Source organism: Pseudorasbora parva, chromosome 7 (assembly GCF_024679245.1).
Source record: "Pseudorasbora parva isolate DD20220531a chromosome 7, ASM2467924v1, whole genome shotgun sequence".
Lineage (NCBI taxonomy): Eukaryota > Metazoa > Chordata > Actinopteri > Cypriniformes > Gobionidae > Pseudorasbora > Pseudorasbora parva.
The window spans coordinates 28,216,672-28,241,231 of record NC_090178.1 but is presented as its reverse complement, the minus strand read 5'-3'; the positions used below and the strand labels follow the sequence as shown (position 1 = coordinate 28,241,231).

General features: G+C 36.3%; 2 protein-coding genes across 3 annotated transcripts; one reads left to right on the top strand and one right to left on the bottom strand.

The window, feature by feature from the left end:
* Positions 1 to 1,379: 1,379 nt before the first annotated feature.
* trpv6 (transient receptor potential cation channel, subfamily V, member 6) lies at positions 1,380 to 15,254 on the top strand. The gene is made up of 17 exons (XM_067448914.1): positions 1,380 to 1,448; positions 2,238 to 2,398; positions 2,831 to 2,928; positions 3,024 to 3,146; positions 3,249 to 3,389; positions 5,045 to 5,143; positions 5,243 to 5,418; positions 5,520 to 5,666; positions 5,886 to 5,965; positions 11,056 to 11,191; positions 11,392 to 11,478; positions 11,598 to 11,674; positions 12,221 to 12,386; positions 12,477 to 12,543; positions 14,443 to 14,711; positions 14,794 to 14,900; positions 14,973 to 15,254. Exons 1-17 carry the CDS (start codon positions 1,392 to 1,394, stop codon positions 15,202 to 15,204), a joined length of 2,223 nt encoding a protein of 740 aa, XP_067305015.1. The 5' UTR covers positions 1,380 to 1,391; the 3' UTR covers positions 15,205 to 15,254.
* Positions 15,255 to 15,389: 135 nt separating this feature from the next.
* On the bottom strand, positions 15,390 to 24,458 carry si:dkey-26c10.5 (uncharacterized protein LOC563797 homolog). 2 transcript variants are annotated; one of them, XM_067448942.1, is made up of 7 exons: positions 24,161 to 24,458; positions 23,847 to 23,948; positions 20,088 to 20,198; positions 18,925 to 19,038; positions 18,647 to 18,798; positions 18,442 to 18,542; positions 15,390 to 15,895 (listed from the first exon to the last, which is right to left on the bottom strand). In XM_067448942.1, the coding sequence occupies exons 1-7, from the start codon at positions 24,249 to 24,251 to the stop codon at positions 15,772 to 15,774; spliced, it is 795 nt and encodes a 264-aa protein (XP_067305043.1). In that variant the 5' UTR covers positions 24,252 to 24,458; the 3' UTR covers positions 15,390 to 15,771. The 2 variants fall into 2 exon arrangements, with proteins under 2 accessions (XP_067305043.1, XP_067305044.1); XM_067448943.1 differs by lacking the exons at positions 23,847 to 23,948; positions 24,161 to 24,458 and adding an exon at positions 20,286 to 20,613.
* Between the last annotated feature and the right edge of the window lie 102 nt (positions 24,459 to 24,560).

Here is a 24,560-nt window from a genome sequence, read left to right as displayed (position 1 = left end):
GAAAAAAATAGCTTCCATTACTTCACAATATGCGGTCAAACTAACATTCTATAGATAGTATCCCATAATGTGTTTTTGAGCCCTTTACACAAGCCACTTAAAGCACTATTGACCAACGATTATGACTCATACCTGACCATCAAACATGTGTCTTTTAAACTATTAAAATTCACCTGAAACATGTTATTAGCATTAATAAACAACAAACTAGTCAAATGGGAAACCTTTTGCAAATGTATACATTCGAAGTTGATACTCAAAATATATCAGGTTTCATTTACATCCACACTGACACTGTTCTCTTGGTTAACCAAAACACTTATTTCTTCTTTGTGATGTAAACATACAATTAGGCCTTGTTTTTTTAGGTCTCTAGTGTTTGACCAATACGTATTATGCCTTAAATGACCCTATTACACATCCACTCTCTGATGTTGTTTTTGCATAATGTCCACTTAATCCGAAAAATTTTCTTCATGCTAAAAACGTTTAAAAATGTTAGTAAAAGTGTGCTTTATGGACACAGTTGTAACCAATAGGAAACTACATAATCAAACATTGGTGATTTACTGACAGAGCGACACATTGGAATTCAGCTGCTGGTCACGTGATTACACCATGCAAAAATTGAATTCAAGACTTATTTTATGTGGAAAAATGTTTACTAAATGTATCTAGATATATTTTAAGATAAGCTCAAAAGTAAATTTTTATCATAAATGTCAAAAAACTGTGAAATTACAACGATAGCCTATACCGAAAAACAAACTAAACATTTATGAGAACTTTAATCTACTCCACCTCATGGTTAATAACATCTTGCGCGTCATATTTTACGTGAAACAAGACCACCGTCTGATGCGCCTTTTTTTTAAAGGTACTTTAACCTCATGTAAAAGTCTGCTTTGGAACGAAATCCTACGTGTAAAACGTCATTAGACGATATTTAGTGGGACAAAACAAGTGGTCTGTCCAGTTACGTTGAAAGACTTGAAAACAATTACCAAAACCGGTTTATCCATTGACCTGATGTGGTTGTATCTGTCTGACCAGTACTTCACCACATTACTGAGAGAAGAAGTCTTGTAGTCTGTCACTGAACAGCAACGAGCAAGACTCTGGTTTTTATGGGGATTTAGGCCCAAATGACTCCGTGTTCTGTAGAGGAGAACAAACGCTCATTGATCGGACGTTGGAACCTGTAGCTCAAATCCTACCGCGTTTCAATTAAGGTGAATGTTCCAGCCACTGGAGGTTGTTTTGAATCATCTGGAACATCCTGGTATTCATCAGCTGATTTGGAACAGGTTTGCTGCATTTATCTGACACAGTGTTTTTTAAAAGTGTTGACTGATATGGTTTTGTTTCAGGTATTGCATACTCAGTTAAAGATGATGGGTGAGGACAGGAAACTATGGACCACGGACCAATCTCGAAACTCCATAGAGGTACACATTGTGAAAGCCCCTTCAAGTTTTTCTGTAATCCCAATCAAGTAGCCTAGATCACTTGTAATAAATCCTACAAACATATATCATAAATGGTAAGGGCAGGTTTAAAGCTATTTAAGTTGTTAACATAACATCTACTACAGTACAAGCACGAGTATTCAACATGTCTTTCCTGACTACATTGGTCACTCACTGGGCTCCTAGACCTCTGAGTCCTCTTCTACTGTCCACCTGTGTGAGTGACGTCCTCCTCCCTCCTTTCTAGTCTCAGCCATAAGTATAAATACTGATGTCAGACTGCTTACTTTTCTATTGTCCACTGACGTTCAAACAGACATGCTATAGACCAATTACTAACGATAAAACTGGAATAACATTCAGATTTTTGAAAGGTAGGTGAATATTGCTTTGAATGAAGAAATCTTTGGCATAGTCTTGTAGCAAGTGCATAAATATCTGACTGTAATTTTATGAAAGTGAATAGTCTGGTTAGCGGAAGTTTTTCCTTTTTTTATTTGATTAAATTTGGCAGTTAATGTTATAAATGGACATTATTATTATTAGTTGTAACTATTTAACTACCTTAACTTATATATATATATATATATATGAAGATAAAGTATACTGATTATAAGTAATATGTTGAATGCTCTGATGAGGAGAGAAACTGCTTCACCTGCAGGCTGCATGTTCAATTTAAACATGCAGAAATTCCTAATACATTTTCAAAAATCACCTTTTCTTGTGGTTTACTTGTTTTGGTAATGTGGATTGTTTTCTTGTCAGTCTTTTTGGTCTGACACTCCACCAGAAACCATGTCACCAGCCATCTCCAGAACCGCTGCAGGAGAGATAAATCACTGGTGGAGCCAATTGAAGTTCCGCCTTCAGCATAGAAAAGGATGGAATGAAATGTTGGATGAGACCTTCCTCATGCAGAACAAAAAGTGAATACCTAACTATTCTTAATCTAATAAATTAGACACTACATTTGCATTTCAAGAAGGAAATTCTAGTACTTGCAAGGCAGTAAAATAATAATAATAATAATAATAATAATAATAATAATGCCGAAGTGCTGGTAAGTTTAGGTTTTAGATTTGGATTCTTTGTAAATATTTGTAATGTATGTAATATTTTAGCAGTGTAAATCAAAGGGAGATTTATGTTTAATAATAAAACTTATTTTAATTTACAGTTTTTACTGGAGTCAGGATTAATTACATTAATTTGCATAGAAATTATTTAAAATAATTAAGGAAAATAATATAAAAAAATACCAACACAGTTCTGCTGCCTTACAAACACTACTAAAGGAAAACATTGATTGATTTCAGCTCCCTGTTGCAGTTGTAGTCATTTCTCTTTCTGTTCTGCAGAGTAAATGACATCCCCCTGTTTTCCGCCACTAAGGAGAATAATGCCGCCTGTATAAGGAAACTACTTGACTGTTCATCTACAAATATCTTTGAGAGAGGTAAACAACAGTTTTTGCCATTATGTATTCATTTTTTTGCATTGACTGACAAATACATCATTTAAATGCGGATATGACACTGTGTGTGTTTCCAGGAGAGCTTGGAGAGACGGCTCTGCATGTTGCGGTGATGAATGATAACCTTGAAGCAGCTGTGGCATTAATGGATGGAGCACCTGAGCTCATCAACGAGCCTATGACCTCTGAACTTTACCAAGGTTGCTATTTTAAAAAAATCTAAAGGATCATCAAACATTTAAAGACAATTTAATAACATTTTTGTGCTAGAAAATTTCATGGATGTATGCTTTGATTGACAGGTTTAACAGCCCTTCACATTGCTGCAGTTAACCAGAATGTTAACATAGCCCGGGAGTTGATCAAAAGAGGGGGTGATGTGGCAACACCCAGGGTCACAGGCATGTACTTCCGCAAAAGAAGAGGAGGACTTTTGTACTTTGGTGAGATGGATGTTTCTGTTCTATTAATCAATTTTAGGAATTTGTTTTTTTTACTAAAGGGATACTTCACCCAAAACTGAAAATTCTCCCATCATTTAATCACCCTCATGCCATCCCCGATGTATATGATGTATATGAGAAGTGGCATCCTCCGTTCTTCTGGCGTTACTGGTCGCACAGATTTAACAACACATGTATGTCAAGCTGAACTTGTTACACTCAGAAAAAAGGTGCAGTGGAGGTACAATTATATACCTTGTGGAACAAATCGTATAACTGTACCCTAAGGACCAAATGTGTACATAGGTACAATTATACCATTGTATTTCTCGACTTAGAGCAAAGGAAGGCAAGTTTGGTCCTAGTGAGTCGCTGTCCTGGAGAGTTTCAAACCCTGAAAGACATCTCTTATTGAGAATTAGCAGGTTTAGACTTTGATGTTTTATCGAAAAGCGTTTCTTTTAGTTGGGCAGTTTGACTCTAGGCTTTTTATGTGAGTTTGTGGTTTTTGTTACAGTGTTAACAAAACAAATAATCTGTTAATATCAAAAAAGCCATAAACAAAATAAGTGACAAAAATAAATGTTTGACTAAACTCATCACTGACTAAAAATGTTGATAAATAAGGTTCACCAACAATATCTTGCCACAGATCAGACATTCTGAATTTTGAATTTAAATACATTCTAGGAGGAATCAGCATATGAATCTCAACAGTTGTGACATACTTAATTCTGCAATGTATGCTGGGAGCCATGAGTTTTATGCTGTGGTGGCTTAGTAGGGTTGGAGCTAAGCTCTGCAGGAAATCAGCTCTCTAGGACCGAACTTGCCTACCCCTGATTTAGAGGTCAGCATACAACATACTTTAGAGGACAACTTCAACATACTCCGCAAGAACAGAGAAAAAAAGTTCTCGCTCCCAGGGCGAGAACAAAATAACGTGATTTTGTTCTCGCTGCCCAGGTTTGGGAGTTCTCGAGCTTGTTCTCGACACGTCGTCTGAGCAGAACTTTTTTTCTTGCAGGTGTCCGAGACCTATTGTGTGATTGGTTATACATTTAATGTGGGCGGGGTTAATGCGGAGAAACGCAGATGAACAGCACCTGCTTTTCTCGTGAAGTATGAATGTACTGGCCAAAACGAACTTTGTTCTTGTTCTTGCCACCTCAAGAAAACGAACAAATTTCTTTGTTCTTGCAGAGTATGTTCCAAGCTTAAGAGTAGCACCCCAATGATGGCCACTTGTACCTTAAAAGGTAAAAGTTTGTACTCTTTTTTTGAGAGAGAGTGTGAAACGTTTGCCAAAAGCAATAGTTTATAGTTAAAAGATTTTATAATATTGGTACTTTTCTTACACACACTTATCATTTCCCTTTTACTGGGGTCATAGGGGGTCATCAATCGCTGTGCGTGGTTTTTCAAGCATCAAGCCGATCAGCACCCATTCACTTGCATAATATGGACTCGCAGAGATGGATTATTTTCCTAAAAATCTTTGTTTGTGTTTATCTGAAGAAAGAACGTCATATATATGCAGAATGGCATTAGGACGATTAAACAAGTACTTTTTCTTTCTAGTCAAATGTGTATGACTATGAAGACCATCAACTGTCATATACTTACAAATAAATAAATACATGGTGTAAATGTAGGTGAACACATCCTGGCATTTGCAAGCTGTGTGGGCAATGAAGAAATTATGTCCATGTTGATAAAAGCTGGGGCTAATATTCGGGCTCAGGATTCCCTGGGTAAGTGAAAATAACTTACTGGCCTAATTAATTATTTTACTCCCAGAGTGACATAAAAATCTTCATCTGTGGTTGTAAATATCTTTCTCTCATGGGCAGGTAATACCATCCTGCATCTGTTGGTTTTGCAGCCCAATAAAACAACTGCATGTCAGATTTTTGACGTTCTGATGTCACAAGATGCAGAACTTGACCCCCCTGTCCCTCTAGACATGATTCCCAACTACAGAGGCCTCACACCATTCAAACTCGCTGCGAAGGAGGGCAACCTTGTGGTGAGAAAGCAGTTTCTTGCAAAAACATGCATCATTTCTGTTACATGATTGCAAAGTAACACTTAAAAAGCATGGGGTAATGTTTTTGTGATCCTGCACAGGCTTTCCAGCACTTGGTTAACCGCAGACGGGTCGTTCAGTGGAGTTTGGGACCGTTGACCTCCAACCTTTATGACCTTACTGAGATTGACTCCAGGGTGGATGACCTCTCAGTGCTTGAGGTTATTGTCAGCAGTCAGAAAAGAGAGGTGTGTAAATATGAGCAGGGCACATTACAGCATATCAAACAGATCCTGACAAGAAGAACAGGAAAAACTCAACTTAAATAGTTCACAGCACTTGTAAATATTAATAATAATAAAAAAATTATGAATAATCGGTAGAAACATACTGAGCCAAAGTGCTTTAGTTAGGGTGTTGTTAGTTCATCTTTTAACTGAGTGCATTGTGCATTGTCTCTGTCTCAGGCCAGAAGGATTCTTGAGTTGACTCCTGTGCGACAGCTCGTAAGGCTGAAGTGGAATCTGTATGGGAAACATTACTTCAGGTGCCACTTTATCACATACTATACAAAAACACAGCATGTAGACATTCAATCTTGTTATTTAATTTATAAACTTTAAATGATTACAGCAATTTCAGGGTACATTTACATGACAACAATGTACTAAAAACAGAAGAAAATAATTCCTAAAAATGCTGTTATTAACCTGCATTTTGAAACTCATTTTCAAAAGTTTCTAAAACACTGTTGTCGTGTTAACGTTCCTTCAAAGTAAACAAATAAGCAGATATTTTTTGCTAATTTTTTACTAGTGTAAAACAAGAAATCATTACTCAGATATCTACATTTCTTTCATTTCTTTGTCTTAAAAATCCACAACATTTAGATGTTTGTGTTGATTGCAAAAAATGACCAAGTACAATAATCAGATCATCTTTAACCCTCTGGGCCTCTTCAGTCAGACCCGAAAACTTTTAAGTTATTTTTTGCTTTTTCGGAATGGGATGACACTTGGTGACTTTTGTCGCATTAGCTATGTAAACACACACAAAAAAAAATCAGATATGATTCAGATATTTTAAAGGGTTGAAAAAATGACTGATATAGGAAATCTCAGAGAATCTTTTGGTGGTACAAATTATAAATCAGCCACTGTGAAGAAAAAAGTGCCCAACAATGAGGGGTGCCACTCAAGAGTGCAAAACAGACACCCCCCACATATATAAGATCTAGGGTGACTATAACTGAGCAAGTTTTTGCAGATGTTTAAAATTAAATAAAAAATTCAGCCACAATGCAATAAGAAAACGAACAGCAAGGAAGAGGTTACACTAGAATACAAACCAGACACACTCACTAAAACATACTATTATACACACAAAAAAGGGGGTGGCTGTAACATTGTGGTAAAATTGAGCCAAAAGACTCAATTCAAAGTTCAATTCCATTACAAAAAAAGAAATAAGTTGAAATCAAATCAGACCCAGATTGATCAAGGTGTGGTAAAGCATACCTGTACATTTTTGTAAATTTTTTATTGAATTGTGATGACATGTCTAGCAAAATGTCCCCCTCTGTGTTCAGGTTTGACTGTAGTAAAATGAATGCAGAAACCAATACTTCAAATCAACATCTCAAACAAAAAACTAAATTAAATCTTGACAGTAGTCTTGAAAAGTCTTTGACAATGTCAAGTAATAAATCCAAATCCAAAACTTAATAAAAATAGGTATTTATGTCTATAAGCCGCTAGAGAATTTATTAGCCATTTTACAGTGTATCCGGAAAGTATGTACAGCGCTTAACTTTTTCTACATTTTGTTATGTTAAAGCCTTATTCCAAAATAGATTTAATTAATTTTTTTCTCAGTTCTACAAACAAAACCCCATAATGACAATGTTAAAAAAGAAGTTTGTTTGAAGTCTTGGCAAATTTATTAAAAATAAAAACAAAAATAATCATATAAATAAGCATTCACAGCCTTTGCTCAGTAGTTTGAAGTACCTTTGGCACCAATTACAGCCTCAAGTCTTTTGAAGTGTGATGCTACAAGCTTGGCTCACCTAATTTGGGGCAGTTTCTTCCATTCTTTTTTGCAGGATCTCTCAAGCTCCATCAGGCATTTTTAGATCTTGAACGATTTTCAATCGTTGTTCAAGTCTGGGCTCTGGCTAGGCCACTTTAAGGACATTCACAGACTTGTCCCAGAGCCACTCCTTTATTATCTTGGCAGTGTGCTGAGGGTCGTTGTCCTGTTGGAAGATGAACCTTAGCCCCAGTCTGAGGTCCAGAGCACACTGGAGCAGGTTTTCATCAAGGATGTCTCTGTACATTGCTGAATTCATCTTTCCCTCAATCCTGACTAGTCTACTAGTTCCTGCTGCTGAAAAACATCCCCACAGCATGATGCTGCCACCACCATGATTCACTGTAGGGATGGTATTGGCTGGGTGATGAGCGGTGCCTGGTTTCCTCCAGATATGATGCTTGCCATTCAGGCCAAAGAGTTTAATCTTGTTTCATCCGACCGAAAAATTTAGTTTCTCATGGTCTGAGAGTCCTTTAGGTGCCTTTTACTGAGGAGTGGTCACCTCCCTGACTTAGGCCCTTTTCCCCGATCGCTCAGTTTGGCGGGCAGCTAGCTCTAGGAAGAGTCTTGGTGGCTCTAAACTTCTTCAATTTATGGATGATGGAGGCCACTGTGCTCATTGGGACCTTGAATGCTGCAGAAATGTTTCTGTACCCTTCCCCAGATCTGTGTCTCAAAACAATTCTGTCTCAAAGGGCTACTGAAAAAACATCACCACAACATGATGCTGCCACCACCATTCCTTGACTTCATGGCTTGATTTGTGCTCCGACATGCACTGCTAACTGTCCAAATCATGTTCAATCAACTGAATTTACCACAGGTAGACTCCAATCAACTTGTTGAAACATCTAAAGGATGATAAGTGGACATGTAGATTTACCTGAGCTCAATTTTGAGTGTCATGACAAAGGCTGTGAATAAACAAACTTTTTCACATTGTCATTATGGGGTATTTTTTGTAGAACTGAAGAAAAAAAATATGAATTGAATACATTTTGGAATAAGGCTGTAACATAACAAAATGTGGAAAAAGTGAATACTTTCCGGATGCACTGTATATAGAACTATACAGGCATCTAGTGGTTGCACCATGGCATTACATACGTTTTTCTTTTTGTACTCCCACCAGATGGCACTAATCTACCTTTAAAAATTGGATTTTAAATGCCTTGTTTCTATTTTAAAGGTGCCCTAGAATGAGTTGAAACAATATTTTAAATTGTTCTCTGATATCTACATAGAGTCCAGATACAGTTTTACAGGTCCATTTACAACCCTATAAATTGTCTCTAAGATGTAATGCTCTGTTTTGCCTTATTTGGAAGAGTCATGAATATTAATGTTGAGCTCTGCTCTGATTGGCTTATTTCAGCAACTCACAGCTCACAAGATCATCCGTAGCCTGACGTGGTCATACTCAATTCTAGTCAGAATATGAGTCTGAAACTGCTCCATTGGGCTGTGATTATGGGGCGTGTTTCAACTGAACCAGGAAAGACATCAATTGGATAGACCTACAACCAATCAGAGCAACGAAGCGACTCATTGTCAAATGTCAACAGACAGAGCTCAACTGCACTGTGTTGCCAAGTCCGCGTTTTTTTCCGCGGTTGTTTTCTATGTCCAAGGGTTGAAGCGCCTATTATGTGATATATAGACCCATGAGTGCGAATTTTAGCAGGCAACCTTGTCAAAATAACACACATTTCACCTCCCAAACACCATTTTTCCCCCAGAGAACCCCCCGAGAAGCTATTGTTTAGGGCTAGTAGTTGGCGGATTTTGTTGTAAAAACTTGGCAACCCTGTCTGCACACGCGCTGGTATCAGGCTGGAATACACGATCTTTGCCGGTGTTGTAAAAAAATAAAAGAATTTATTAATACATAGAGTACTTACCCAACATGATCATCATCTTTGAGAGAAATTGTGAAGGTGAATGCAGATACAAACAAGCTCTCCATTTAGGATTCGAGTTAATATAATCCAAGCCCCTTTGATGATGTGCATGATTACGTTACTGTTGATCATCTGTCCATCATCGCCTAAAGCCCGCCCTGATGATTTCATTGGTCCGAACAGTTTCTGTTCGGAGATAATTACTCCTCTATGGAGCAATGCCAGACCGAACTGCCCGACCTACAAATGTTGTGGGCGGGGCTAAGTTCGGCTGGCATCCAGGCTAGATCATCCGCATATCTGAGAGAGCTCGCGTGCATATGGTTGGCAACCACAAGCACAAACGCTCTTCTTTCACCCCGACAAAACCAAAACCAGTATACTATCTGGTGTTTTGGTTATACATGGTACTTGGAGTTTCCTATAGTTACTGTAGCATCTTGCATTATCTAGACAATCCTGTCTCTCTAAGAAACCAGAATCAAATCAGAAATTGTTTAAACAGTCAATAAGTCACTACTTACTGCTTGCAGGAATACAGTTGTAATTGCCCCTTTCTCCAGTTTAAGATGCTGAATGAAGCTTCCTTAAAATAAGCCGAGCAAATTAACGATTTTGAATTGTGGTATCCGATTATAATAAACTTCAACCAAGACTGTTGACATTTTTGTTTGTGTGAAGGCTATGAAAAGTCCTCACATCCCCTGCACAGCCTGGACATGACATTTATGTCCATGATCTGCCATTTTCGCTATCTTCGTGTGTCCCTTATTTACCTGCAGATCCCGATGATTCGGCTCCGTCAGTTCAGCCTGACAAAGTACATGTTCGGACATATGCAAATGTTGGAGGCGTACATATTAATGATCCCAGCGATTGTGTCACAGTTGCTGTTATGTTGAGAATCACTCATATTTCCATGGAGGGCAAAGGTGTTTAAGTCTCACAGTATGTGATGTCCATGTACTGAACTCTTATTATTTCACTATGGCAAGGTCCATTAAATGTTTCATTTTAGGGCACCTTTAACATGGAATACTGTTTAATTTGAAAATTATTTTTAAAAATATTAGAAAACAAAAAGTGTATTTTCAATGTTAATTGGCTCAAAAAATTGTATAAATATTGCATAGTATCTAACTATTTTAGTATCTTACAGTATTATATTATATTATATTATATTATATTATATTATATTATATTATATTATATTATAATTTGTTTTTATCCAAATTTGCTTGCATTGTAGTCAAGCTACACATTTTAATCCATTCATTTACTGGGAATCAAACCCATGGCATTGGCAACCATTGGCATTTGCATTTAGTGCTTAACTATTTGAGCTAAAATATATAGTATATTATATTTTATCATGCATAATATCATATAATATCATATCAATAAAACAGTTAATAGACATCATTATGTCTAAAATGTATTGTAACATGACATGTGGTGGTTTAAAGGAACATTGTTGGCTGTTAAAAAGATTCCCCATATTCAGTTATTTTTTAGATTTTATCAGAAAGCATTTAACTTTGGTATCAGTAGGGTACTATGAAACCTTCCACAATATATGAAATTATGTTCATGAGCAAAACCGTTGCTTTATTTTATTTTATTTTATTTTATTTTTTTACAGATTATTGATGCTGGTATACCTGCTGTATATTAGCATATTCACATTGTGTTGTATAAACCGCCCCCTGAAGGACATTCCTGAGAACTACACCAAAGCAGAAAATGACCACACCATAAAAATACAAAAAAGCTTCAAGGTGTGAAACATTACTATTTTCATGTGTCTGTATTTCAAAGCACTTTTATGTGCTAGTAGCCTACCAAATGCCTCACATCTCTCTCTCTCTCTCTCTCTCTCTCTCTCTCTCTCTCTCTCTCTCTCTCTCTCTCTCTCTCTCTCTCTCTCTCTCTCTCTCTCTCTCTCTCTCTCTCTCTCTCTCTCTCTCTGTGTGTTTAGGAGAGCTATCAGTCCTATAAAGATCACCTGCGTTTAATTGGAGAAATGATCAGTGTCATAGGAGCCATCATTATTCTGCTGATAGAGGTCAGCAAAATGTCCACACACAACACAGCCTGGCTTTAGAAACATTATGCTTTGACATGTAGTAAAGTATGAATTGGCATTATGCCAACAACACTCACCTTATATTCAATTATTTTCAGATTCCCAGTATTTTGAAAGTGGGGGCTAAACGCTATTTTGGCCAGTCTGCCCTCGGAGGCCCCTTCCATGTCACTATGTAAGTTTATCCAAAAGATGTTACAATATATTTACATACTTTTTAAAATGTAATTTATTCCTCTTATGGCAATGTCTGAATTTTCAGCATCATTACTACAGTCTTCAGTGTCATATGATCCTCCAGAAATCATTCTAACATGATGATTTGCTGCTCAATTTTTTTTTTCTTATTATCAGTGTTGAAAACAGTTCTGCTAATTATTTTTGTGGAATCGGTGATGCGTTTTTTCAGGATTCTTTGATGAATAGAAATTTTAAAAGAACAGAATTGATTTGGAATATATATTTTTCATGACAATATAGAAGTCTGTATTGTCACATTTGATTCATTTAGTGTGTGTTTGCTAAATGAAAGTATAAATAATTTAAAAAGAATTACTGACCCAATTTAGACAGTATAGAAGGGGGTCCATTTCTGGGGGATAATCATATTGGAGGGTCTTTGACATCAAAACATTTGAAAACCCCTACATTTGTTTTTTCTTTTTTTCTTTTACTCGCATCCATTCACTTTAACCTCAATTTCCTTGTATTTCTGTGGCAGGATAAGCTACGCGTGTCTGGTTGTGATTTTGTGTGTGATGCGCTCCACTGGAATGGCAGGAGAGCTTGTTCCGATGGCTTGGGCTCTGGTTCTTGGTTGGTCCAACGTTATGTACTTCGCCCGAGGTTTTGAGATGCTGGGACCCTATGTCATTGTGATTCAGAAGGTGGAGCATTTTGTTGACAGCCTCTCACTGTTGTTAGCTTGTACAACAGGCATAGCTTAATTATGTATTTGTGTGGATGTTGCTTTGCAGACAATATTTGGAGATTTGACAAAGTTCATGTGGTTATCTCTCATCTTCCTCATTGGATCCGCAGCCGGTTAGTTCAAATTCAGTAGATTGCTTACACATTATAGTCCATTACTGAATTTAAATTACATGAGGAAAATTTTAATTAGTAATCTAATCTATTACATATGTAATACAATTGGATTACTTTTAGATTACTTGTGACCTTGTTTATCACATTGATTTCAATATAATCGTTTACACTTTATTTGGTAGCATTTTATTTTACAGTGTCCTTGTTACATATGTTACATGTACTTAAAATAGTAATAACAGTAAATTATGCATAATTACATATAACTAACCATCAACCAAATCCTAATCCTACCCTAAACATATAGGAAGCACATGTTGTTAATTAATTACACTGAAACAATGACTCCTTAAAAGAAAGTGTTACCCATATTTAATGCATCATTTAGTCATTACTATAGTCAAGTAAAATCACCTTTATTTATATAGCGCTTTTTAAAATGCCTATTGTTTCAAAGCAGTTCACAGTGTTAACAGGAAAATAATGCAACAGAATTTGATTCGGCTGTACAACCAACGACAAACAACGGTGATGTTATCCAGCTCATTTGAATTATCATATAGTGTCAATGCGGGCAGATCATGAAATTTACGTGTCCCAAACTGAGCAAGCCAAAAGCCAAAGGTGACATTGGAACCATAACTCCTTCAGGGCCAAGATGGAGAGAAAAAACCTTGGGAGAAACCAGGCTCAGTCAGGGTGCCAGTTCTCCTCTGCCCGAAAAAAAAAAGTATTTATGATTATGATGGCAACATTACAGGTCAGAAGTTATATTAGATCAATAGATATTCATAAGATTATTCGAAAGATTTGAGCCATCACGCAGGAGACGGTTTTATTGAGGATGTCGTGGTGATGCGGCATTCACAGGGGGAGTTTAATTGACATGCTCTCAGCAGACACTTAAGGGATGGATGTAATGTCCAGACGCAGGTCCACCATCTGGCCTGGATACGACCCGGATCCTGCTGACTATAGGCTAGATCACTATATTAGATTCTAATATTTGTGTAGATGCCATTCTTTTTATGATGTAACAAGTACATCTTGTTACGGGAAGTGTTCCCGATTCTGGCTGACCTAGTTAATGCAGCCTAACAATCATTTATCTGATTTAAATAATACAAATTGATAATGTTCTATGTGTATGCCATAGTCAAGTGATGTTTTATTCTAGATTTAAACTGACAATGTGTCTGCTTCCCGAACAATGCTAGGAAGACTGTTCCAGTTTAAATAGGAAAAGGATCGACCGCCTGCAGTTGATTTTGATATTCTAGCTAGTAGCTATTATCAACTGGCCAGAGTTTTGAGACTGCAATAGATGGTGATTGAGTATTATGTGCTAAGAGCTATTAACTACATGTAACGTGTAAGAAGGTCACCGTAAAACGAAAGTGTTAACAGATGAAATTGGTATAGAAATACAAAGAAAATAAATGTATGCCATTTTTTAATCATCATCAACATTAGACATTTGTGAAGGAACTGTTGAAAAAACCTTAATTCATTTATAAAAATGTTATATTATAAATTATATAACTTTCTGAAGGTATACAAGCAGTAGGGTTTTTGTATATTTAACATTTTAATTCAAATAAATTGCCTGTAAATTTAATTTGTGAATTATAAAAAAGTAACTGTAATCTGATAAAAAATATTCAGATTTAATAATCTGATAATTGTTATTTTAAAACATAGACCTTAGTCAGTGCGGCACCATATTTATTTTTTGACAGGAATAAAAATGTGGCTGCGGGAAAGAGAAGTAGTGTGTTCAACAGATAGTTGAAGACCTGATTACGTAATACAGATTACAAATAATCAGTTACTACCCAGCCCTATTAATGCGTGAATTTGTCATGTAAATAATGACTTCCTTGTCTCCTTCCTCAGGCTTGTGGATGTTCTACATGACTCAGGAATCTATAGCTTTACCGCCGTACCGCTCGTTCCCCATCACTGTCTTCTCTCAGTTTGAGCTGAGCATCGGTCTGATAGATTTGCCGGTGGACCACGCTCTCTACACACATCCAGTTGTGCACTCTGTTCACATCTGCTTCAGCGTGATCTCTTACATCCTCCTGTTCAACCTCCTGATCGCCATGATGAGCGACACACAGTGGAGGGTCACCCAGGAACGTGACGAACTCTGGAGGACCCAGGTTGGTATTATCGGTAGACTTGTTCAGTCTCAGTTATTGTTCTGGAAGCATGTTAGGTAAAAATAGGTTTATCTGTTCATAGGTGGTGGCTACTACTCTGATGCTCGAACGGAGGCTACCATTGCGCCTGTGGCCAAGACTGGGTGTCTGTGGCCTGGCGTTTGGCCTTGGAGAATGTTGGTACCTCAGGTAAGGACAAATTCAATTCAAAAGCATCACAAAAAACACAGTCTTATTTTTAACAACATCTTATGATTCCAGAGTGGAGGATCGCAATGACCCATTGGTGCAAAAGATGAGACGCTACATCAACGCATTCTCAAAGGATGGAGAATCAGCCAAGGAGGAAACAGACACTGGAAATGAGCCAGTGCAAAACAATTGTTGTGAGAGAAACAAGGCTAAAACCTACACAAGGCCAAGACAACGCTGGCAGCTCATTCGCCAGAGTATAGAATATGAAAAGGAAGAAAGTGTGGATTGCCACATTTGAAAATTATTGAAAATCAACTGAAAAAATTGAAAAATACAGATTTCAAGTGCATCTAAAAATGGCTCTAGATTAAGTAGTAATGTTTAGGTGAAATTATATCTCTAATATTTAAAAGGTTCCTGTTAGATTATTTTGTACTATTTTAGTGTTTTATAATATGCAAACATATAGGTGTGCACCATCAATATAGTTACATATAAAGGTGGAAGTTTATTTAAGAAATACAGAGAGAGACATTTCAGAGAATGTATGCGTAATTCATTACATTATCATGTGGACGTTAGCCATATTTAGTGCAAATAAACAAGCTTTGTGTAAATGATCAGTACGGTTAGAAATTACTGCCGTTGTACTTCAAATAAATGGTTTCTAAAAATGTATGTTTCTGCATTTATAATGCTTCATAATGCACACTGTAAAAAAAAAGAAAGAAGCTTTTTGCTAGGTTGATGGCCCAAATGTCCCTATTTCTAATCTTTAAGATGATTATAATATCTTGATTATGTGTGGAGTTATGATATCCAGACATTTAGTTGGTTGTGATTGGTGTAGTTGATTTTCTGACATCTACATCTTCTGACAGATGTACTGTAAATGTAATGCGCACTGAGATGGGTGCCAGCTGCGTTCAGCTGGTTCATTTGCAGCCAGGATGGCACAATCTCCAGGAGAGGAATCATCTTTCCAATATCTGTGAATGAAGCATAATCGTCATTAGAGCTACTAAATCACATTTAAACAAATATGTCCATTTTACGGTGCTTGTTTGTGTTTGGAAGCACATGATGAATTATTCACTGAGGTTTGAGGGACAAGTTGCAAATAAAAATAAACTGAAAGTGCCTCCTTGAGTTTATTTCCTTTTTTTCTGTTGCAACAATGAAAAATAGGCAAAACATCACTGAATGATTTTTCATGTTTTCTGCATTTTTATATTCATATTATTATTCTGTCCACCTAGAAAACATACATAAGGTTGGAAATAAACTTAGGGACTTTTGGTAACACTTTACAATAAGGTCTTATTTGTTAACATTAATATAAATATATGCTGTAGAAGTATTGATCATTGTTAGTTTGTGTCAATTAGATTAATTAAACGTGCCATAGAATAGAAAACCTTGTACCTTGGCATAGTTGAATAATAAGAGTTCTGTACATGGAACTAACATACCTAATTAAATTCATAATCAAAGCCTTAATCAATATTATCTTCCTATAGAGTTTCCAGTTATGATTTTGTTTTATATTTCTTGTTTTCTAAAGTGTGTATTTGGTCTCTGAGGAGTGACTGAGGGTCTGGCCTAGAGATGTGTGATGTGTCACGAAACACTTGATAGCAACAAGGTGTCCTGTGTTTGGATTTTGGAGGTATCACACACCTCCAACATGCCAGGAGTGCAGAAACAGTGTTTGCTCACTTAGACCGGCTTCCAGATATGAAATATGTTTTTGGCTTTATTATATATATTTTCTTTTACTGAAACACTAACGAGTCAAGATGAATATTGCCTGTACTATTGTCTGTACCTCTCACTGAAAGAAAGCACATGTTATCAGCATGCTTTGGAGAAATGTTTTGTTTATAATTAGTTAAGATGTTCTCAACCTTGGAAGAAACCAGTATTCTCTGGAGTTTGTGTGTGTGTGTGTGTGCGTGCGTGCGTGCGTGTGTGTGTGCGTGTGTGTGTCCCACATCTGTGCAGGCCTAATGTTGGAGATGGACATTTCTGTAGACGACGCCAGTCTTGAAGACGCTTTTCAGTGGCCTCTGAGGTCACAGTGATGTAATTCTGGTTATGGGGCGACAACTAGTCTACCTAGTTTGGCGATATGTGCTCCTATCTGTCTATGTGTTAAAAGTTGCTTACATTGCATTTTCTCTGAGCCTATCAGAATGATGTGGATAGACCTTGAAAACAGTATAACTGAACAATTGAACAATTGTATGTACGATAGGGTGGGGCAATGAGGCGGGAAGCGCAGCCTTTGAACTCCTTGTGAGACTTGAAGCTGGCTTCTGCTGTTAAAACTGCATACTATTCTTAAGTAAAATTTTCTTTGAATTAATTACACTCCTGACACTTTGTCTTCATTTTTCACTATACTAGGATCATAAGCTGTTAACCCCTAACAGTTGAATTACAAGTGTTTTTTTTTAAAGTTGTTTGGCACAACCAGGCATTGTTAGGCACAGGGATTGTTAGGCGGAGCTACGGTGAATAGCACCCTCCAACAAGGCACGCTATTGGCACTTGGTGTGAATAGACACTTCGGTACTTCGGGGCAACAGGACACCGCAACAATTACATTTAAAGTTGCTAGTAGTTTGCTCTGACTGGTGTCAATTTCGTTAACAAAAACATGACAAAAACTGTTAATTGACAACCTGTTTTTCCATGACTAAGACAAGACAAGATGACACAACAAACATCCTTAAATGATTATTGTGACTATATAAACAGGCAATAAAAAATAGTAGTAATACTAAACTATAAACTAGACAAAAATGTCGTTTAAAAAATAAAAACAAACAAAAATCACTCCTTGTTTTGTCGAGGGGAAAAAGAGGAGCGTGTTCATGCTTGTGGTTGCCAGATTTCCGTCATTTAAATCCCCAAATCAGAACTTTTATGTAAAAAGAACACGTATTCTATCTGGTGTTTTACTTAAAATGTGTAATCTGGCAATCATATGCACGCAAGCTCTCTGATCTGAAAACACCAATAAACAAGTAAACTGCATTTCAGCAATCTACATTTGAGATTTTCTGCTTAAAGTCACTCATGAGCCACTTGTGGTATTTGCGATTGTGTTTGCTGAATAACTTCACTTGTGTGAGCTACTGAAATGAGTCAATTGGAGCAGAGCTCAACATTATTATTCATGACCCATCCAAATAAGGTAATAACGGTCTATTTCATTCTAGGGATAAATCCTACGGTTGTAAATGGACATGTAAAACTGTATCTGGAGTATTATTACCCCAACCTAAGCCACATAATCTCTATGTAGATATCAGAGAACAATTAAAAATATTGTATCAATGCATTCTGGCAACTTTAATGTTGAACCCTTTTCAAAAAAAACTATGTTCACCCCTCCATGGCCAAAGCTGACAATGCATGCTAATTTCCATTGCAGGAAAAAGCAATTCGGCATAAAAATACATCCTGTTGGAAACCAACTCAGGTACCCAAAAAAAAAAAAATTCACATTGCCTCCACATTCTCTCACCTCACTGTCAGTACAGTGTTGTTAATCCATGTCCATTCATTTGTCCCAGCATGATTTAGCCCAATCCAGTAGTTCAAATTCCCTTTCTTGTTCAGATACATCTGCAGAGATGAGATATTGCCGAAAGATATTGAAACATTGCAAACATTGAAATGAGATTCATTCCGGTTAGTTTTACTTAGACCATATTTACAGATATACGGACCTGCACACGTTCATTAGTAATGACGGCAAGATCTCCTCCCTTCCTCTGGCATTCCTCCCGGCTCTGCTGCCAGGTCAGACGGTTTTGAGACAGGAAGTAACAAGTATTCTCAAATCTCAACCAGCCCTTGGCACATTCAATGCACAGACGCTCTGCACATACATTAAAGTGGGGAACAAGAAAACTGAAGTGATGTAAAAATAAGTCGCATATAGAAAAAATTGAAACCGTCATCAGTAACTTTTAGACAACCGCATATCTGTTGTTCGCAAACTCACGAGTTCCTCCAAAAGATTGTTGGTAAACCTCTTGGCATTTCTTCCAGCTGCATTCCTGTTCCGCTGAAGACCCTCTAGTCTCATCTACCAGCTGACATGGCTGCGTCCTAAACACTGTTCATAATATAGTGGAACAAAAATACAGACTTATTTTTCATACTGTAAAGTCATAATAAAGTGACATACAGAAAATGGTTAAAAATTCAAAATCATTATTGATTATGATAGAACAGTAGAACAAAATTAATTATATTGAAGTCTGAATACTTACATTATCATGAATACATTCATTATCATGAAGGGGAGGGGTGTTTAGGCACGATTGTATATTTAAGCTTTATTTTACTTCTTTGTGTAACAAACACAAAAGTCATTATATTCTTTGTGAAGATGAGATTCTATGCGCTTTCAAATTATATCATATATGGGTTTATTGTATTTCCAGAAACCTTTAAAAATAAAGTGTAAATATAATGATGTAGAGAAAGTTAAAGAAAATGTTTTTATTTTTGTATCAAAGTGTATTATGATGAAGTAGTTTTAATTCAATTGTTATGGAGTAACCACATTTAATTAAATAATATGTAAAATAATTTGGGATACTGCTCTGACAAAAAAAGTAAATTTTCCTGTTTAATTTACTTAATTTACTTTCATAATGTTACCATACAATTTATTCTGTACTTCTTTAATATTCTGCTATTAGTTTATAAACGGCTTATAAACATTGTAGTGTTAGTTTTGTGTAAGGAGAAAATTGCATCCATGCATTTAGCACCATTGTCCCTTATCATTGTGTGTGTGTGTGTGTGTGTGTGTGTGTGTGTGTGTGTGTGTGTGTGTGTGTGTGTGTGTGTGTGTGTGTGTGTGTGTGTGTGTGTGTGTGTGTGTGTGTGTGTGTGTGTGACATATAGGTCAATATGTTTTTTATTGTTATTATTATTAATAATAAATTAATTACATCAGTTATTTTTTTATTTTTTTATTTATTTTATTTTTTTGTTAGATTAGATATTGTTGACACAAAGCCTACAATATCAAAAACGATTTGGTAATAATAACAATAGCATATTTTGACCCAAAATAACCAAAAGGCAATACAACTAGTTACTAAACCAATACTGTTCCAAGTAGGCCTGCATATAAAAAATGGTTATACTTACTCTTGATAAGCAGTGCAAGAACCAAAATCAGCAGCAGGACACATATGACAAAAAGAACCAGTGAAATGATGCGGTATTGACGAAGTTTCCGGTAAATATCTAGTGGTGCATCTGGAGAAAAACATAATACATACACTGTCGTTACATGAACCGTCAAACGACGGAAATTAAGAGATGTGCAATCACACCAGGCATTACCTGATTCCGGGTGCACCTTTTTCGGTTCAGACTTTTCGTCTGCGTACTTGCCGAAATTGCACAGTTTTACGTACATGTTTTCGCTAACGCTGAATCTACACAGAATTTGCTACTGTAGTGCGCACTAACCCGTAGCTCGGCTCGGCTCTTTAAATCTCACATACACACTACGGGGGGTTCCGGGTTCCGACCGCGCGCAGGGGCTTTGAAGACGTTCACCCGTCACTGTAGCAACGTAGGCACAGTCTGACGACGTCCATAACACAATACCGGCTCTGTGTCCTCGTGTGCCCTTATCCTTGAAGTGCTCTCCGGACAAATTAAGCTACCCGCTGTCCTCCAGAGAGAAAAATATGCAGCTGTGTCCCAGATACGGTTTTTACATTGTGAACTATGGTCATACAAAAGACTATTATCAAATTACAGTGCAATGTATAATTTATGCGGGTCAGGGGCAGATATAGAAAATTATTTATAGGATGGCAAAGGGATGACATGAGGATGTGTGGCAACACCCAAAGCTAATTTTTAGAGAATTTATGATATACACATACACATAGCCCACACATAGCCTACACATTTTGCTTTACCACAAAGTAAAGTTAATGAAATTAATGAAAAATAATTATAAAAAAATATCACTATCCAGGGTACCAAATCAAGATGTCTCTGAGCTTGTATCTTTACACTGTTACAAAAATGTAGTGTGAAATTACAGTAGCCTACGCTATATATTCCAGGTTAATAATTGCATTCAATCACAACTGCACTTTCAGAAATGTAGCCTATTGTAAAATCTACAGTAATTTACTGCCAATTTTAGTCACATTTTTACATGACATTTTTTACAAAGTGTACCTGTAATTAATATTGTTGATGGTTAATATTGTAATCTCCATTTTATCTCTTTTTAGTATCACCATTGTTGTGTTTTTATTGAGGTGATGCTTATAAGAAAAAAGTCTTGTGTTGCAAGATGATGTCACTTTCAAAGATAAATCTCAGCAGCTGCTTCACTAATGTGAAAGATCCGTCCGAACCGTTTACAACAGTTATGCATTTTAAACAAGATATTGGTAAATCCTCATTCTGAAATAACGCTAAAATTATTATTGTTTTATTCAAGTTTATTATTCAACTTCATAAAATCACCCAATTAGCATTTTAAATTCTAGTGTGTCACTGTTTCACAGTTAAACAAAAGCAGTAAACTACTGGGATGTAAACATCATTCTGCTGTTGATTTACAGTCATTTGTAAGAAAATAACCCAGAATGCACTGATTTCAAAGTACATTTCTGACTTACAGTAAATAATTGTAAATAATTTAACTTTAATCCTGTATATTCCTGGCATTTGTTTACAGCCTACGACAAATTGTTTTATCAATATTAAATAGGCTACTTGGATAATAAATATTGCAAGTTTAAGAAAGGCAAAAACATTTTAATTTGCTAACATTAGAAGAAAAAAATGTTTTAATTGTAATGGCAATTAACATGACAATAGAGTGCAGTAGGCTACACTTAATCTAAGCACTTGTAAGACTGAAAAAACTAGTCTATGCCGAAATGTCTGAATGAGGAACAAGAACTCTCTGAGAAAATAAAGGAAATTAACATCTGAACTGTCCCTCACATACCATTGGAGACGCAAGTCTCACCTCACTATCAGCTAATCTAGATCTTTCCCTGTTGACCCCCTCTCCCCCAATTCCTTCCCTCTCTCATGCTGAGATCACTAAAAATACACCAGAATCTCTATATTACAATGTCAATCCTCACAATACAGTATTATATGTGTTTGATATCGTTTGAAATGTCTCAGTGCGACTGGTACAAAGATCTCATCCCCAAAGAAGTTAACCAAAAGATAATCAATGTTTTAAGAGTTTAGAGATATATTGTCTTAGTATGGTGGGTGTGGCTTTCAGCCATTTGGCCTTTGCATCAATACAAGTCTTGATCAATGCAAATTCCCATTGTGAACTAGTGTTTACATTTGAAAGAGTTTGTACATTTGTTTCTGGGTATTTAAGGGAATGTTGCAAAGAGCTCAGGGCTTGACACTTTAAACCGGTCAACCCGTAATGCTGGATGTCTCAAGATAGCCAGCATTATGTAATTTTCAGAAGTCAGGTATACATTTCATTCTTTACTTCAGAGTATTTGATGTTATATATGGATTACCTTTGAATTGACTATGTAATTGGCTTTATACATTTACCTGACTGTTAAATAAATTGTGGAATTGTGGAACTCTGGAATTATTCAGGTTGGGTATCATTTCAACAAAGGGTTAAACGGAATAATTAAATGTGTAGTTAAACTATTAAATATATGACCAAATCACCAATTGGCATTCTAACCTAAATTCTAAATTATGATTAATGGAGTCAGATAACGAGAAATTGGAATAAAATCCCTTTGCCCCGCTGAAAAGACCGAACGCGTATCGACCTTCACCCGCCGATCGTTAGCCTCCATTGGGACGATTTGGGCGGCCTTACACACTACAAACCCTTAAAGTTCCCAAAAATAAGTGCATTATTTTTTTAATTTTATTTTTTTGCACATATACATAAACCGTTGAGTTGGTTCCCCCAAAATGTTTTGTAAGCAAATTTCTTGGGAAAGCAAAATATTTGGTTACACTTAATTAAAAAAAAAAATGTTTTACAGTGTAATTATATAATGAGTAATAACTAACATGTACTTACTATATGTTAAGGCTAGGATTAGGGTTGGTTTGATGGTTAGCTACCTGTAATTTTAATTTACTGTTATTACTAGAGTAAGTACATGTAACATATTTATCAAGAACACTGTAAAATAAAATGTTACCAAATATTTTGCACTAGCAAAATGCAACAGCAGTGAAATATACATTTCCTTCCCATTATTTGCAATCACCATGTTCCTTTTTTGTGCTTCTGGGAATTTACTGGAAAAAGATGGAATTCCCTGCAGTCCCATCACAATTGATTTATGTTTCCTTTAAGATATTTATGTTAATCTGCTGTCTCATCTGCACCTTGAATGCCACCTGGTAGCATGCAACATTAACATAAAAATTTGGTTTTGGTAAATATCTACTTGTTTTTTTTTGTTTTGTTTTTTGTTTTCTATAAATTTAACCAGAGATTTTGTGTTATTTATGTACATCTGCCCTTTTATCTTAAGATCAGAAATACATTTTTTTGTTTGTTTAATACTTTGCTAATTCACTGACCGCTGCACCAGTTTGTTCTTTTTCTCCGTCTGTTTTTGTTCCTCTTTTTGGCCTTTTTTCACTTGTCCTGTTTTAGACCAAATGGACAGCTGGATCCTCTATCACACATTTGTATGCCACATAACTGAATACAAAAGCATATTTATTAAAAAAAAAAAAATGTATATATATATTGTTTTGAATACTCTCTAATTGAATAATTTAAACATATGCACAAAACTTTATTAAGTATTAATTAATTAATTTTATTCACTTTATTAGCAATTCATTGGCCTGAAATTTGCAGTGATAGGAAAATGAGTTTTGATGAGTGTATAAAAAGTGTGTTACCTTTATTGACTGTATAAGAGCGAGTTGAAGAGGCCACACCATACACATTTTCAGATGGGTCAGTGAGAGTGTAGTAAACATTCCCTTCATCTATGTCCTCCTCTAGAATGTTGAATATTATGAGAAGGAAAAAAAAGGCGTAGTGATTTGTATATATAATGACTGGATTAAAGAAATTTGGTATTGCCCTGCACACATAGTGCAATCTCTCCCACTGAATGCACTGTGAAGGGTGGAGTCGTGTTCTTAAACTTCAGTAGAGCTAATAACTACTTGTTTAGCCTTATAAAAGAAAATGTTATGAACCATATTACCTTTTGTCTCCGGCTTCTCTTCTTTTTCCTTATCATCCTCAGCCGTCGCAATCTCCTCCAACTCCACTTCTACCTCTGTCTTGCTCTCCATGGTTCTTTTTTCTGTCTGCCAATTCCCTTGAGTTTCGTTTTCCTGACTAATTTGTCAGAGGTCCCAGTAGGTGCAAACTCTTTAGCGAAACTGATTAAATGTCTTAATGTCTTAGCACAACTATTTTGAGGAAAAATAACACGGTAATAATAGAAAAGCTTTACATATGAATTTGCTGACCTGATGCAAATGCTCTCACACCAGGATGAATCTGAGCATCACACATGATCAGTTGTTTTCCCGCAAGTTCCTCATTACCCTCCGGCTTGTCGCCACAATATCCCTCACTTCTCTCTTTTTCATACTGTC

Excerpts from the sequence above, each read along its gene's own strand:
- si:dkey-26c10.5 (XM_067448942.1), bottom strand. The coding sequence starts at position 24,251 with ATGGAGAGCAAGACAGAGGTAGAAGTGGAGTTGGAGGAGATTGCGACG. Across the intron at positions 20,199-23,846 it reads CTCTTATACAGTCAATAAAG|ATGCACCACTAGATATTTAC; the intron begins GTAACACACTTT and ends GTTTTTCTCCAG. Across the intron at positions 19,039-20,087 it reads TCTTGCACTGCTTATCAAGA|TGTTTAGGACGCAGCCATGT; the intron begins GTAAGTATAACC and ends TATTATGAACAG.
- trpv6 (XM_067448914.1), top strand. The coding sequence starts at position 1,392 with ATGATGGGTGAGGACAGGAAACTATGGACCACGGACCAATCTCGAAAC. Across the intron at positions 1,449-2,237 it reads AATCTCGAAACTCCATAGAG|TCTTTTTGGTCTGACACTCC; the intron begins GTACACATTGTG and ends TTTTCTTGTCAG. Across the intron at positions 14,901-14,972 it reads GGAGAATGTTGGTACCTCAG|AGTGGAGGATCGCAATGACC; the intron begins GTAAGGACAAAT and ends TTATGATTCCAG.